Here is a 15,245-nt window from a genome sequence, read left to right as displayed (position 1 = left end):
GAGCCTGACGCGGGGCTCGAACTCACGGACCGCGAGATCGTGACCTGGCTGAAGTCTGACGCTTAACCGACTGCGCCACCCAGGCGCCCCCCTTTGTCTATTTTTTAAAAAATATTTTTAATATTTACTTTTGAGAGAGAGACAGAGAGCAAGCGAGTTGGGGAGGAGCAGAGAGAGAGAGACAGAATCTGAAGCAGGCTCCAAGCTGTCAGCACAGAGGCCAACGCGGGCTGGAACTCAAAAACTGTGAGATCATAACCTGAGCCGAAGTCGGTCACTTAACCGACTGAGCCACCCAGGCGGCCTGCTTTCTATTTATTTTTAAATTGGGTTGTTGGTCTTTGTTGCTGACTTGTAGAAATATCTCTTGAAGTGAACTGATTCTCCACTCTGGCCCCCCAGTCCCTCATCTCCTCCTTTTATTTAAAAAAATTTTTTTTTTTTTTTCCTGGAGAGAGCACGATCTGGGGAGGTGCAGAGAAAGAGGATCCAAAGCAGGCTCTGCGCTGACAGCTAAGTGCCCTATGCGGGGCTGGACCTCAGGAACCCCAAGACCATGACCTGAGCCACAGCCAGACACTCAACACTAAGCCAACTGGGTGCCCTCTTCTCCTTTTAAATCCAAGTATGGGCAAATAATGTCAGAGCCAGAAGAGACCCTAATGTCATTTACTGCACCTCCAGGATGTCCCCCATCCCTGCAATGTTTTGAGTCCTTAAACCTCAAAACGGGTTATTCTAACCCATTGGAGTCCTTCCTCCTGCACACTGGCCTCTACTATTTTGGCCTTACAGATGAGAAAAGTTACGCAAAAATTACAGATTACATTGAATTTAAGATATCCAACAGACCCAAAACACAAGGTGACCCACTTTCATCAGTATCTCCCAGAAGCGCCCGGCGACTCGGTTTCGGCGAAGGAGAAAGGACACGCACGCGCCGTAGAGCTGAGGGCAGAACGAAGCCAGTGGAGGCGTGGCTTCTGCCCGAAATCAACATGGTCACAGGACCCGCCCATCCACTCTTCGGGGGCGGGGGCAGAGGCTCAAGGCTCAGTACTCCATTGGTGGAGTTGCCTCACAGGGCATCCCCGCCAGGGGGCGGGCATGACAGTGTCCCAATTTCCGGTTCCGGCAGTACCAGGAGCCGGGTCGAGATGGGGGAAGATGCGAGCGGAGGCCGGCGGTCGCCGGGCATGGAGGCTAGAGTGGGAGCTGTGGCCTAGAGGTCCGGGCTTGGAGTTCGCCTCGGACGCGGCGGAACCGCCGTGATCGGAGAAGGTAAGAAAGCACCGGCGTGGGGTGCCTGGCGACTAAGGTCTCCGAGGACCTGGACCTGTCAGGGAGGCAGGGCTGCCTGCAGGTCCACGGGAGCCCGCCACGCAGCTCTGGAGGTGCAGGGCGACTCCAGCGAAGCATCTCTTCCAGTCGGAGGGGCGTGAGGCTCGCCGCCAGCGACAGAAGCGGGGCGAGAGGCGTGGCGGGGGCCACGTCTGAAGACCCAGCCGAGGGTGGCTGTGCGGGGAGCAGGACAGAGGCTGCATAAAGGGGTGTCATGTGGTGTCTAGGATGAGGGGTCACGTGGGTGGAAGACCAAAGGAGGGCTGGGTGGGAACTCACGGCGACCGAGGGAGGAGATTCCCTCAAAGGAGGGGTCGGAGGCAACGCCAGGGACCTCCCCTAGGGACAGGCATATTCATTAGGACACGTGGGCCAGGATGTATATATATTCGCGTTCACGTCGCGGGTCGCTCCCGGGAAGCGGAATCTGATGCACATGCAGAGGGAGAGCAGACGAACAGAAGGGGGAAGCAAAGATCCTGTTTCCAGCTGAGAATCCGAGACCCAACCGCACGGGTGTGGTGTCCGGGATTTTTGCTTTGGTGGGGTGGTTGGCGGAAAAGATCTGAATGCGTCCGCTAGTCATCATTGGGCCCAGTTCTGGTGACGAGTCAGGATGGAGCCATCATGGTCCTGGACCCTTAGAGTCGTTTTTATCGTTGTTGTAATACTGACGGCCCTTTATACGTAAAGCACTGTTGTCCAACCGCTGACACACAGTGGTCACCCAGAGAACTTGTTAAAATGTTGGCTCTTACTCAAAAGGTCTACGCATGCATCCTGATATTCTGTATTTCTAACAAGCTCCCAGGTAATGTCCATGCTGTGGTCTGTGTGCATGTGGTCTGTGCAGCATTGTCTACTAGGGCTTTCTGCAATGATAGAAATGCTTTGCTGTTACAAAATGCTTTCACACTTATTACCTCACATGAGTTGCACCACACTTTTATATAGCCGTGGCAGGCTTCACGAGCCCCCTCTCGCCGATGAGGAAACCGAGTTTCAATGAAGCGACTTGGTTCCAACCCTACCAGTAAGTGACGGAAGTAGAACTCAAACCTGGATCTCCTGAGTGCTAGTGTTCTTTCCACCTCGTGACCTGGCCTTCCAGGTGACACTGCCTTGTCTCTAACCAGAATCTTCTGTCCGAACCTAGTGAATAGTCTGGCGTGATGTTTCTGGTTCAGGAAGAGCGGAAGTGGAAGGAAGGGAGGTGTACCGAGACCACCAGTTTGTCCCTTTGCGCTGGTGGCTCTGCCTCTGACATCCCATGTGATGATTCCAGGATGCTCTGGGTTATCTGAGCAGGGCTGAAAGGTGGGAGGAAATTCAGAATTGGAGCTGTGTGCACAAATAGCCAGGAAAGGGCCATAAAGAACCGGGGAGGATTGAGTTGGGAGAGGGGAAGGCTGGAAGGCGTGCAGGAGTCTGTAAAGAGGATTTTCCGGAGGGCAAAACAAGAAGAACTGGTTTTGATATTTCAGCAGGAGGTTTGGAAGTTATGTAACAAAGAGCAGGTTGAGATCCCACCTTTGCGGAACAGCCCCACCTTTGGAAGGGGTCGAGGGAGTGAGTGCAGTGCCCTCTCCCCTTCAACTTAGAGGCTTATTCCTCTGAGGCATGACCCTTAGTGGCTCCTCCTGTCACCACGGCGATGGTAGGAGTTATCTGCTTTGGCCTCGGAGGGGAGAGTCCTCCTTCCTTTTGGGAATTTAAAATCAACTGGCTCATGTAAGAGACGGAGGAAAGCAGAAATGGGGCACGGGTCCTGCCTTAGGGTTTCTCGGCAGGAGGTACTGGTACTTTGTGATTCAGCTTGACAAGTTGAGAAGGTGCCCACAAAACCAGGTCCTGGAACAGAATCCTTCGCTGCTCCTCCTTTCCGCCCGGCTTAGCACACAGCTTGCACAAGCCCGGCAGGAGGCCCTCCAGCTTGAGCCCGGCCGTGTTTGTCCTGTGACAGCAATGTGCCCACTGGCCACTCAGCTCTCTCCACCGGCACGCTGGGAAAACATGGGCAGATCTTGGTTTCTCTGGAACAGAGCTGAGAGAAAGCCCTGGTCATCTGCAGGGCCAGGAGCTTATGCTGAACCCTTGGGTGACTGGCAGTCATGAGGGCATTAATTCCGCCTCGCACAGGTAGGGGTGACTTGGCTTTAGACTGAGCAGCGTGATTTGTGCTGGAGCCTCAGTTCCCGTGGGGTAGAAGGCGTGGCAGCGTAGGTAGAAGATCTTGGCTCATCACTGCCCTCACTGCTGACCAGCTGGGTGACCTTGGGCCTGTTCCTTTTAACTTATCTGATGCTCTGTTTTCTCATTTAGCCGAAGTGTCTAACTGTGCACAGGCTAGGTTGTACGGATTATATGAGGTGATAGGTATTCGGTAAATCCTAGAGTCTCTCTCTCTCCTCATTGCTCAGTGATTTGGGAAACATGACCTTGGGACCCTGGATCACACTCTGGGCAAGGCAGACGGTGACCACCTTCTCCTGAAGGCCTCAAAGGAGAAGACTGCCCTGCTGGACTTGGTGGGTGTCCCAGTCTGAGGCTGGGGAGGAAGGGCCACTTTTGTCCCCAGCAGGTGACACGGTAGTGTTCCTGTCACTCATTTCCCACAGCCTAGACTCTCCATTCTGGCAACCTCATTGTTCTAAGCCATCGTTCTCCTGTTTCATTGTCTACCTGCTCGGCCTCCATTCAAATACCTCTGTCCTCCAGGGGATCTTCTCGCTTGTTCAGCAGCCCACGCATGGCCAGCTTGCTCCGCAGGTAGCCTGTACATAGTGAAGGTGACGCCATTCACACTGTCCAGCTCGGTGCATTCCAGCTGACTTCCACGGGAAGGCGGGAGGCTCCTTAGGCTGGGACCTTGGGTTGCAGAAGGTGGTTTAGGATGGATTCTGTTTAGACACTTGACATGAGGTTTGCCAAGGCACTGGCTGCGGGAGCACTTCAGCTTCTAGACTTGTCCCTTTGAGGTGGCCACCTCCGTTCCCAGCCTGTAGGGATTTCTCTCAAAGCCTGGGCAGCCTGACTGTTCACTACCAGTTTCACTTCCCAGTTTCCCCTCTGGCTGAAAATGTCCAGTTTCTTACGCAGGAACACATTGCATTGTCACGAAGAATATGTCCAATATATCATGGCCTCTTATTTGACAGTTCTTGAGTTGGAGGCTCCTAATTTTATACGATTATTAGTATTACTTTTATTTGGAAACTCAGGCGAAGGATACACTTGACATGAGAGCCACATGTGCAGTGATTTGCCCTGGTTTCTTTCTGTATCTTACATTCATTCCCGGAGGGATACCGTGTCATCTCGAATAGACTGTGAGTTTCTCGAAGGCAGAATCTGTATCTTCCCTGTCACTTTGAAATGCCCCCTCATTATACAGGACGGAGGTTATTATTTATATGCTTGGGGGTGAAAGGGGCAGACACGTTCTCTACCGTGTCGTTCTCAAGGCTCTTCAGGGAAACTACTCAGCTCTCTGCTGGTTTTTTTCTTTCTCTAGAGTGAGTTATCTAATAACCAAAGAGGACTCCGACCTTTGGCTTGTTCCTAACTTTCTAACTCCTTTCATCGGAGGGAGGGGAGAGGTGGGGGGGTGCCACACTTTCTTCTAATGTGGACTGGAAGCAATGTAAGGGTAGTGCGTGTGGGGTCAGGATGGGGGGGGGTGTTGGGGACCAGAGATTAAGGCGAGGCAGCTAGTAATGGTGACAAAAGAGGCACCCTGCTGAGGGTGAAAGGTCAAGGCCTTGCCTCCTCACCTGAAATGGAGCACTTCCCTTCATCACTGGGAACCTGCTGTGTCACTCAGTGACGTCCCCTTAGCCCACTTGAAGGCCTTGCATCTGGCCAGGTGGTTTGTCCTCAGCATCCTGAGCTCTGCCTGGGTGCGCAGAGAAGGAGGAGAACGGACCATGACACCGGGGCCCCGGCAGAGGCAGAGACCGGAATGGGCCGTTTGATGAGCCCAGGGCAGGGAGCCTAGGGAGTCACTGAAGTGAGGACAGGGCTGATAAAGGAGAGAGAAGGGGCAGCACCCTGATCCGTGAAGGAAGACTCAGGCGAGAGTTGGCCAAGCTAGACTGGGTGGAATCTAAGCTCTGGGGACGTGAGTACCCCAGGAGGTGAAACTGGGGGGGAGGGCGGTCAGAGCCCGGCCAGGAGGACCGAGTGCGAGGTTCTGGCCTCCTTTCCCGCATCTACCCACCCGCTCACATCTCCAGGTCTTCAGGCACCATGGAGGACAAACGCAACATCCAGATCATCGAATGGGAACACCTGGACAAGAAGAAGTTCTACGTGTTTGGTGTGGCAATGACGATGATGATCCGTGTCAGCGTCTACCCCTTTACCCTCATCCGCACCCGGCTGCAGGTTCAGAAAGGCAAGAGCCTCTACCACGGGACTTTTGACGCCTTCATCAAGATCCTGCGAGCAGATGGCGTGACTGGCCTCTACCGGGGGTTCCTGGTCAACACCTTCACCCTCATCTCTGGCCAGTGCTATGTCACCACGTACGAGCTCACCCGGAAGTTTGTCGCCGACTACAGCCAGAGCAACACGGTCAAATCGCTGGTGGCCGGTGGCTCGGCCTCCCTGGTGGCCCAGAGCATCACGGTGCCCGTTGATGTGGTGTCCCAGCACCTGATGATGCAGCGCAAGGGCGAGAGAATGGGCCGCTTCCAAGTGCGAGGGAGCCCGGAGGGACGAGGGGTGGTTGCCTTCGGCCAGACCAAGGACATCATCAGACAGATCTTGCGGGCTGATGGGCTTCGAGGCTTCTACCGAGGCTACGTGGCTTCACTGCTTACCTACATCCCAAATAGCGCCGTCTGGTGGCCCTTCTATCACTTCTATGCAGGTAAGTGGGGCCCAGGAGAGTCGGCGCAGAGGGTGGGCCTGCTGACGGGGCTGAGCTGCTGAGGTTTTGCGCTTGCTGCGGTGGAGGATTTAATGGGAGAGTGGGCTGTTCATCCAGCAAACGTTTGACTCCGGGAGGGTTCGCGGATCATAATACCTGGTTCTTCCTTCCGGGAGCTTACATCATCGTGGGGGAATCACACAAGTAAAGTCGATGACTGTAGGACATAAAGTACATTCTGGGCGCATCAGAGTCAACAAGGGTTAGTGGAATATTGGCAGAGAAGTGGAAGACGAGGAAGCACAAGACTCATGGGATGCTTGGGATCTGAACATGAAATTTCAGGTTTCAGATGAGCATTTGACTTGCATGCCTTTCCTCAGCATTGTTAAGTTCAAGATGGTGTAGGGCCTTGAACCTCTCCACTCCTGTGATGTATTTTTGTTCATAAGACATTTTACTTCTTTTTGAGTATTTCCCCGAACGGATTACTGGGCCCAAGGTTGACATTTTTGAGGCCCTCAATAAACATAATACCAGATTTCCTTCTGAAAGGTCAGACCACACTGCCCAGAGCAGGACCTGAGTGTGCCTGCCACCCTCGACACCCACAGCTGTAGGTGGCCACCAAACTCCCATGAGGACAGTCTGTGCTTGTAACCTCCCTGATCCCTGCTGCTGGCAATGGACATTCTATCCAACCCATTTGGGACCTTTCTAACCAGATTTCATAATGACTTCCTCCCTTATAATCATTCTGTCCTGGGGCGCCTGGGTGGCTCAGTCGGTTGGGTGTCCGACTTCGGCTCAGGTCATGATGTCACGGTTCGTGGGTTCGAGCCCTACGTCAGGCTCTGTACTAACAGCTCAGAGCCTGGAGCATGCTTCGGATTCTGTGTCTGCCCTTCCCCTGCTCACGTTCTGTCTCTCAAAAATAAATAAGTATTAAAAAAATAAAAAAAAAAAAAAACATTAAAAAAAAATCATTCTGTCCCTATGCCACTACTTTCCTGATTGCACCTTGTTTATTGCTAGTTCTGTTTCTCTCTTCTGTTTAACACAGTCTTTCTAGAGTATTTGGTAAAGTTCACATACCTGGATTTCACCCCTGATTCTGCATCAGATTCTTTGGGAGTGGATCCTGGTCATCTTAATGTTAAAAAAAAGAAAAAAGAGGGGCGCCTGGGTGGCGCAGTCGGTTAAGCGTCCGACTTCAGCCAGGTCACGATCTCGCGGTCCGTGAGTTCGAGCCCCGCGTCAGGCTCTGGGCTGATGGCTCGGAGCCTGGAGCCTGTTTCCGATTCTGTGTCTCCCTCTCTCTCTGCCCCTCCCCCGTTCATGCTCTGTCTCTCTCTGTTCCAAAAATAAATAAAAAACGTTGAAAAAAAAAATTTAAAAAAAAAAAAATAAATAAATAAATAAAAAATAAAAAAAAGAAAAAAGAAAAAACAACAACTCTGGGTACCTAGGTGGCTCAGTCAGTTAAGCATCTGACTCTTGATTTTGGCTCAGGTCATGATCTCGTGGTTGTGAGATTGAGCCTCGCATTGGACTCTGTGCTGAACATGGAGCCTGCTTGGGATTGTCCGTCTCTCTTTCTCTCTCCTTCTCTCCCTCTCTCTCTCTCTCTCTCTCTCGCAAAATAAATCAATACTTAAAAACAACAACAAAAAACCCCCACAAACCTCTAGGAAACGTGAGCATTTTCTCTAGCATCTGCCTTCACCCTTCTCACTTGATTTTATTTATAATTGAGTTGTACTTTTCTAACATGTCAGAAAATCTCTTTCCATCCCCAGACTAACTTTCAGAGTTCTGGACAGACACTCTGACTGTCGGACCCTCTGGACTTGGATGCGTGCATTTCTGTCTGAGATGTTACATAGTTAACTGTTTTTCATCCCAAGCTGGCTTTCCCTTCTGACCCTCTTCCTTCCCTTAGTGGCCTCATCATTCTCCACAGTACTGAGACCAAAGCCCTAGGGACTGTGCTTGCCATCCCCTCTTCCTTGTCCCCACATCTCGTCCTGGTGACCCCAGAATGTCTTTCCTACTCTCTCTCCATTCCTCCTGCCTTTCCTGGAAACCATGCCTCAGTTTTCACTCTGCTGGGTGCTGCACCAGCCCTCTAGCTGCTCTCCCTTCCCACCTATCACGCTCCGAACATTCACGATTTACTCCCTGGTTGTGATGCTCTGGGGCTCCACTGCTCACTGAGTACAACCCTGTCTCTTCAGCCTCCCTTCACAGCGAAGCCTCCCCTCGTGCAGTCTGCTGCAGCCAGATAACCCACACTGCCTCCACTGTGCACCGTCTCCCTCACCCCTGCTTTGTTCTTCTCACCCCTCTGCCTGGGTGCCCTCTAGGCCCACTTACCTGGTGAAATCATGACTTTCCTGAAGTGCTCCTTGCTGCCCCTGTCACATCTCCCTACGTAGCCCTTAACCTTCAACAGGTGATCTTTCCCTCCTTACAGCCCCTGGGGCAGTGCTTGAATCTTTTGGGGGGCACCTGTGTTGCTTGCCTGATGTTATTATTTTTTCGACTACGTGGAAAGGTTCCTTTTTTTTTTTTTTTTTAAGTTTATTTAAGAGAGAGAGAGAGTGCACATGAGAGAGCGCATGAGCTAGCAGGGGAGGAGTAGAGAGAGAGCGAGGGGAAGAGAGAGAATCCCAAGCAGGCTCTGCACTTGTTAGCGCAGAGCCCGACACAGGGCTCGATCTCACAAACCATGAGATCATGACCCGAGCCAAGAGTCACTTACTGATGGAGCCACTCAAGTGCCCCAAGGTTCCTTTTTTAAAATGCATTTCTTCCTAGTTTTATTGAGATAAAATCGGGAAGTTTCTTGGAAGTGGGAGGAAACTACCATTTATGAATATGCACCATGTGCCAGGCTCTGTGACACGTGTGCTTAGTAAATATTTGTTGAATGAGGAGATTGGTTCTTGTCATTCCCTTTTGCTTAAAATCAACCCATGCTGCCGTCTGGGCACTTAGAATAAAACGGAACGTGCTCTTGGTCTGTGCAAGTCCACGCGATCTGGCCCGTCTGCTGGGCCAGCCTCACTGCCGGCCTCTCTTGCCTCGCTCAGCTCCGTCCTGTCTTTCTCTCGGTTCCTGAAATACACCACGCTCTGTCCTCACCTCTCCGCTTTTGCAGATGATGTTCTTTCAGCCTGGAAACGCCCCACCCCCTGCCCTTCTCGTGCTTCAGGCCTCGGCTGACATTGCCACCTTTGCACAGACTTCTTCACCCAGTTGGAAAGAGGGCTCTTTCTGTTCTTTTCAGCTTGTTTCCTTCATAGCGCTTGTCACCATTTGCGATCATTTTATCCCTCACTCACAGCTCCTTAATTAGGCTGTGAGTCCCAAGAAGACACCGTTCATTCCCCTGTTGTATGTCCTGTGCTCACCACAGTGCGTGGCATCCAGTAGCATTAAATAAATATGCATTTATATTACTGTCCACAGACATTTAGCCAGGAGGGACTTAACCCAAGTCAGCCTGGGTTTATCTTCTGCTTTGCAGATAACAGGCACCCAGGAAGCACTTGCTGAGTGAATAACAGAGCAAAAACATGGGGCTTTCTCCCCCACTGCCTGGCTTTGGTTTTTCATCCTGTCCCTAAGTCACAGGAAAAGGGCACGTGTGTGTGATTACAATTGGAATCTGAATCCTGCTGTGGCTGGCAGACCTGGGGGCCAGTGCCGACAGGCCCACGGAGGCTGGCAGCGCCCGTCCAGATGCCACCTTCTCAGGAGAGCCGGGACACGGCTGAGGAGGTGCCGGCAGGCCGCTCTGTCTCGGGTCGTGTGACCCCGGGGAGGGAGGGGGCCGGGGGTTGTGGCTTCAGGAGTCCCGCCGGGCCGTTGCGTCAAGAGATGCTCAGTGCCAGCCCCCACCGTCCCACTGCCCCTCATCTTTATTTAGGTGGCCACAGATTACGAAAACTAGGGGCATGAGGGAAAAACTCTCGAAGGTACTATGGGAACTGGACTGTAGAGAGTGGACGGAGAGGGAGTCTTCGAGATGACCCACGCTACACCCAGCCTCCCTCAGAATGAAAGCCAGAGCCTCAGAGTGGCTTCAAGGCCCTAATGACTTACCTCTCGGGCCTTGCGTAGTGTTCTTTCCCTCGCTCATTCATACGGGCCTTGCTGCCCCTGTCCTTTGCATTGGATGTTACCTCTCCTTGGAAAGTTCTTTCCACAGATCCGTGCACTCTTCCTCAGGCCTTTGCTCAGACTTCACCTCCTGGGAGAGAGCTTCCATGACCGCCTTGTTTAAAAGGCAACCCCTTCCCTCCCAACACCTGGCATTCCCTGTCTCCCTTCCCTGCTTTATTTTTATCTCTAGGTAGCACACGTCACCTTCTGATATAGCTATCGATTTTGCTTTTTATTTATGTATTGCCTGTGTTCCCATTTCCTAAGGGCAGGATTTGAGACTCTTTTATTCACCATTCCATCCTCAAGAGCCAGGTGGCTGGTGCACGGCAGTCACTGAGTCAACTCTGGTCGAACCAGTGAGTGAACTCCTGATTCTCGCTTCTAGGGAGGCTAAAGCAAAAAATTCAACTGCAGTCAGCTTCCCAGTGATGCTGGGAGTGGGCGAATCTGGGCACTATGCCCTTGTCTTCATTAGCATTTTGGAAACGGAGTTCTTCTTTGTTAATAGAGCCTGCAGAAAACATCTCACTGCAGGGTACGACCTCCTCTTTCAGCTGCGATTGTTTTTATTTTTAAAAACATTCACATGGGCGTATACATACGGTGGAAGGTGACCCAGCCATAAAAAAAAAAAACAAAACTTGTGACTTGCAACATGGTTGGATCTAGACTGTATTATGCTAAGTGAAACAGGTCAGTCACAGAAAGACAAATAGCATCTGATCTCACTCATATGTGGAATTTAAGAAACAGGACACACAAAGAAAAGAAGAGACAAACCAAAAAACAGACTCTTGACTACAGAGAACACACTGCTGGCCACCAGAGGGGAGGCGGGCGGGGGAAACAGGTGAAGGGGATGAGGAGTCCACTTACTGTGAGAGCACAGAGTGCCGTATAGACGTGTCGGATCACTGTACTGTACATCTGAAACTAACACGATACCGTATGCTAACGAACTACAATTTAAAAAAATCTTCTCACGGCTCAAAATTCAAAAAGAAAGACAGGGACGCGGTGAAAAGACTCCTCACCCACCACGGTCACCCTGCTCCCTTCCTTAGAGACAGTGGGCGAGACCAGCTTTAATGTTTCCTACCAGCGATGGGGTGCCCGTGTGAGAAAACCTGTGGCGTGTGCTTGCCTGGCCTGGGAGTCGGGGGGAGTAGAGCACACGTGTAAGGTTGTTATGTCAGGAAGGATTTCTGTTCATCAGAGGAGGGGAGTTGGCAGGCAGAGAGGTTCTGAAACCCCTTCTCCAGAGGAATCCTCTGTTCACAGCGGGTAATGTACCCAACATGGCTTCCGGAAGGGGCCTGAGGGTCCTCATTTTTTCTTGGTTCAGAAGGAAGCAAAGAAAAGAGGATGGGAGTGACAGGATCTAAGGTGGCTGATGCTGGAGAGGGTCCGTCCACGTTGGGCCAATGAGCAGAAGCAGTGTGAGGGCAGACGGGACGGCACCTCACGTCTCTCCCGTTGTCTCTCCCTCGCTTCCAGAGCAGATCTCGTACCTCTGTCCTAAGGAGTGCCCGCACATTGTCTTTCAAGCCGTCTCGGGGCCCCTGGCCGCGGCCACCGCTTCCGTCCTGACCAATCCCATGGACGTCATCCGAACCCGAGTGCAGGTAAGACCGGCCTCCCTGCCCCCGGTAAGAAGGGTCACCTGTGCTCCCCAGTGCTCCCCCGACCTCTCTGTGTCACGGCCTCCTAGTCCAGCCAGCCTCGTCCTGGTCAGCCAGGCCCCTTCCTTGTGCTTACGACTTACCATGTGCAGCAGGCAGCGGAGCGCTCTGAAACGCCTAGAGCGTTCCCCTCACCACGTGTGCCCCCTTGCACGCCCCCGCACCTGTCCCCGCCATGCCTCACTGGCTCCTCCCTGCCTCTCATCCCGTTAGCACAGCCGATGCTTTTCTCTACCGAGACGGAGCCCTTGGTGGTGCTGTCCAGAGCTCGTAGTCCCTGTCTCCACTCAGCTCAAAGATGCTTCCCCAGCACCTAATCCAAGGAAATGGAATCTGAATGGATGTGTAACATACAAATGGCAGGTTCTGCTGTATGAGAACGGGGGCTTGAACATCTGATGTGGGTAGCTGAAGAGGACAGCTGTGCAGGAGAGTGGGGTCACGGCTGTGGTGAGGAGGAGAGGGAAAGAAAAGAACCTCAACAGGTTGGGGGTGAAGCCGGCTTCCCTGATCCGAGGATGTTGGGATGGAGATGGCTGGCAAATCTAGGTGTATTTGTCTGTAGGAAAGAATGCCCTTTCCACCCCCGCTTTTGAAAATGAATAAATTGACATCTGATTGGTGTGCAGACCACAAAGTGCACAGGTTCCCTTCTCGTTCTCTCCTGAGCCTTGTTCTGAGCGCTCCCAGGCTGGAGGAGACCAAGCGCGTGTGAGGACCAGAGCAGAGCTGGAACAGCCCTTGACGCGGCTGTGGACGGGGGAGGGCAGGGGAGCAGAGGTGGTCAGAGGAGAGTACCGGAGAGGAAGAGGGGAGCGTGGAGGAGGGTGGGGGTGGGGACGAGTGGGCAATATTCTCAGCCAGAGGTCACCCTGTGACTGTCGCACGGTACGGGGGTGTGCAACAAGCAGTGCATCTGTCCTGCGCTGGCTGAGGGTCCGAGGGGGGTGGTGTCTAAACGCGCACCTGGGTGGCAGAGTGTGGGGGGCCGGGGCAGGGGGCAGGACTGTTGAGAAGGAAGAGAGGAGATTTCTGCCTCAGCCCAATTTCCAGTGTAGTAGGGAGGACGGGTCCCGGGGTGTGTGGGGGCGACAGGGCCGGGGGTGGGCCCAGCCTCGGGGACTCAGAGGGACTGACACACGGGAATGGAAATGACAGACCAGCAGGGCCTTCAGTCCCTGGGCTCCCTGAGGCCAGAGAGGAGCCCCCACGGCAAGGAGCCCTAGCTCAGGAGCTTAGCTAATGACAGGAACAGCATCACAGTTACGGTTCTGGCGCCCAGAGCAACTGCGTGGCTTAGGTCTACTTCGTGACTGTCGTACATCTGAGGAAACTGAGGTACGTTACCTGAGGCTACCCTGTTAGCAAGTTGGGGAGCAGAGTTCGACCCAGGCGGGCCGGTACCAGAGCCCACATGAACCACTGTGCCGCCCCGTCCGGCCCCCAGGCCCCAAGTCCAGTTCTTTCCACCGTAGCCCAAGGCTGCGCCGAGTGGCCCTGACTGTGGCCCATGGCCTTCTGCCATGTTGCATTTCCAGGTTGAAGGCAAGAGCTCCATCATCCTGACCTTCAGACAGCTGATGGCAGAAGAGGGGCCCTGGGGCCTCATGAAGGGCCTCTCTGCCAGAATCATCTCAGCCACGCCCTCCAGCATTGTCATCGTGGTGGGCTACGAGAGCCTCAAGAAACTCAGCCTCCGGCCTGAGCTGGTGGACTCAAGACACTGGTAACCGGCGGCAGGGCGAGAACCCTGCTGTTGCCCACACTACTTTGGGGCGGGGGTGGCGTGGGAGGATAGCACCCTCTCCAGGTGCCCCCGCCACACTCACAGCCCTGCCCGGGGCCAGGTGGCCTGTCTGGGACAGGGCACAGACTCCGAACTGCTCTTGCTGAAGAGGCTCCACACCTGGACCCCCTGCCCCTGGTATTTTTTATTTTCTTGCCAACCTGGGCTCTCTGCTCAGTCCCGGTACTCCGTCCTGATCCAAGGAACCCCCATCCCCAGCGATCCCCCTCCCCCGCCCCCTGCGGAACCTTCTCCTGGCCTCCCCCGCCATCTGTGCCCCTGAGACCCTGACGAGAGCTGTACAGGGCGCTGGTTTCCTACTGCCGGTCCTCCCCCCGGCCTCTCAGCCCGGATTTCCAGCAGCTGTCGTCAGCCCTCTCCTGCTTCATCTCGTAGGCTTGCTTCTTTTTGCTTTGGGACTGAGCCGCCACCCGACTGTTCTGTTTTCCCTGCCACTGGGGGCCAGGTGCCAGGTACTTCTGCACAGGGAGCAGGAGCAGCGAAAACCTCTGGTTCTCCAGAGCACGTGTCCTCTCTTCGGAGAGTTATTAGGTTGGGGACAAATGTCGATACTTTACTTTGTGTGTGTATTTTTTTTTAACATCTGTGAACTAGGTACTGTCAGTCCTGCTGAAGCGCCAATCCTGCAGTCAGAGCCCACCCCTTCCTCAGGTGGAAAACGTAGCTTTCCCTCAATCCCAGTTACCTACCCCACGTTCCTTCAGAACCAGCAGCCCCAGGACATGCGAGCTGTTGGCTCCCTCGGCCAGGCGACTGCAGGGGCGGGCCCAGTCCTGAGTAGATCAGGCCGTCCGGGCTGGACTGGGAGAACTACCCTGCAAAGCGAGGTGGAGAGAACAGGTTGGAAAGTGAGGACAGGGTGCGTGTGCCTGTGCCCCGGCGCATGTCCCCAGGCCGACCGGGTGAGGCCCAGGAGAGGGCGGGGGAGGTTCTCCGCCCTGGGGCGGTCATGACGTGCGTGTCCGTACCCATCACCGGGACTCACAGAAACAGAGGTGTCCCAGTGGGAATCTCTGAGACGTGGGACTGGTTGTGGTTTTCTCCTCCTCCACGTGAAGAGTCATCCCAGTCGTGGCTCTCCCGAGGGGTGCCTGGGGGAGAGTAAGGAGCAGGTCAGGAAGTCCCCCCGATACCAGGACCACTGCGTTTACCAGCCCGATACTGCCGAGACTCTGTTGAGGCTCTTCAGGGGCGGACAGCGAGCCCTCCTCCCCCGCACCTGTGTGGTGGGCAGACAGGTGCAGCCCCCAAGCGAGGAGAAGGCAGGGCAGACCCTGCCCTTGTACTTGAGACGGCTGGCGGGATGACCCTGCACACGTCTTTTGGGTCCCGCCCCTGGGAAAGGCCCTGGTGCCCTTCTGAAAGGTGC

General features: G+C 53.9%; 1 protein-coding gene across 3 annotated transcripts; it reads left to right on the top strand.

The window, feature by feature from the left end:
• The first annotated feature begins 1,139 nt into the window (after nt 1-1,139).
• Nucleotides 1,140-14,432, top strand: SLC25A44 (solute carrier family 25 member 44). Of its 3 annotated transcripts, XM_042925351.1 has the most exons (5): nt 1,140-1,281; nt 3,762-3,869; nt 5,577-6,214; nt 11,885-12,012; nt 13,608-14,432. In XM_042925351.1, exons 3-5 carry the CDS (start codon nt 5,590-5,592, stop codon nt 13,797-13,799), a joined length of 945 nt encoding a protein of 314 aa, XP_042781285.1. In that variant the 5' UTR covers nt 1,140-1,281; nt 3,762-3,869; nt 5,577-5,589; the 3' UTR covers nt 13,800-14,432. The 3 variants fall into 3 exon arrangements, with proteins under 3 accessions (XP_042781285.1, XP_042781284.1, XP_042781286.1); XM_042925350.1 differs by lacking the exon at nt 3,762-3,869; XM_042925352.1 differs by lacking the exons at nt 3,762-3,869; nt 13,608-14,432 and adding an exon at nt 12,283-12,765.
• Nucleotides 14,433-15,245: the final 813 nt, after the last annotated feature.

This window comes from Panthera leo, chromosome F3 (genome assembly GCF_018350215.1).
Source record: "Panthera leo isolate Ple1 chromosome F3, P.leo_Ple1_pat1.1, whole genome shotgun sequence".
Taxonomy (NCBI): Eukaryota; Metazoa; Chordata; class Mammalia; order Carnivora; family Felidae; genus Panthera; species Panthera leo.
Note: the sequence above shows the minus strand (reverse complement) of the source record. Positions and strands in the feature narration are given on the sequence as shown.

What these genes read in the sequence shown, in the direction of transcription:
- SLC25A44 (XM_042925350.1), top strand. Translation starts at nt 5,590, where the DNA reads ATGGAGGACAAACGCAACATCCAGATCATCGAATGGGAACACCTGGAC. An exon ending in CTTCTATCACTTCTATGCAG is followed by an intron (nt 6,215 to 11,884) that starts GTAAGTGGGGCC and finishes CCTCGCTTCCAG; the next exon opens with AGCAGATCTCGTACCTCTGT. An exon ending in TCATCCGAACCCGAGTGCAG is followed by an intron (nt 12,013 to 13,607) that starts GTAAGACCGGCC and finishes TTGCATTTCCAG; the next exon opens with GTTGAAGGCAAGAGCTCCAT.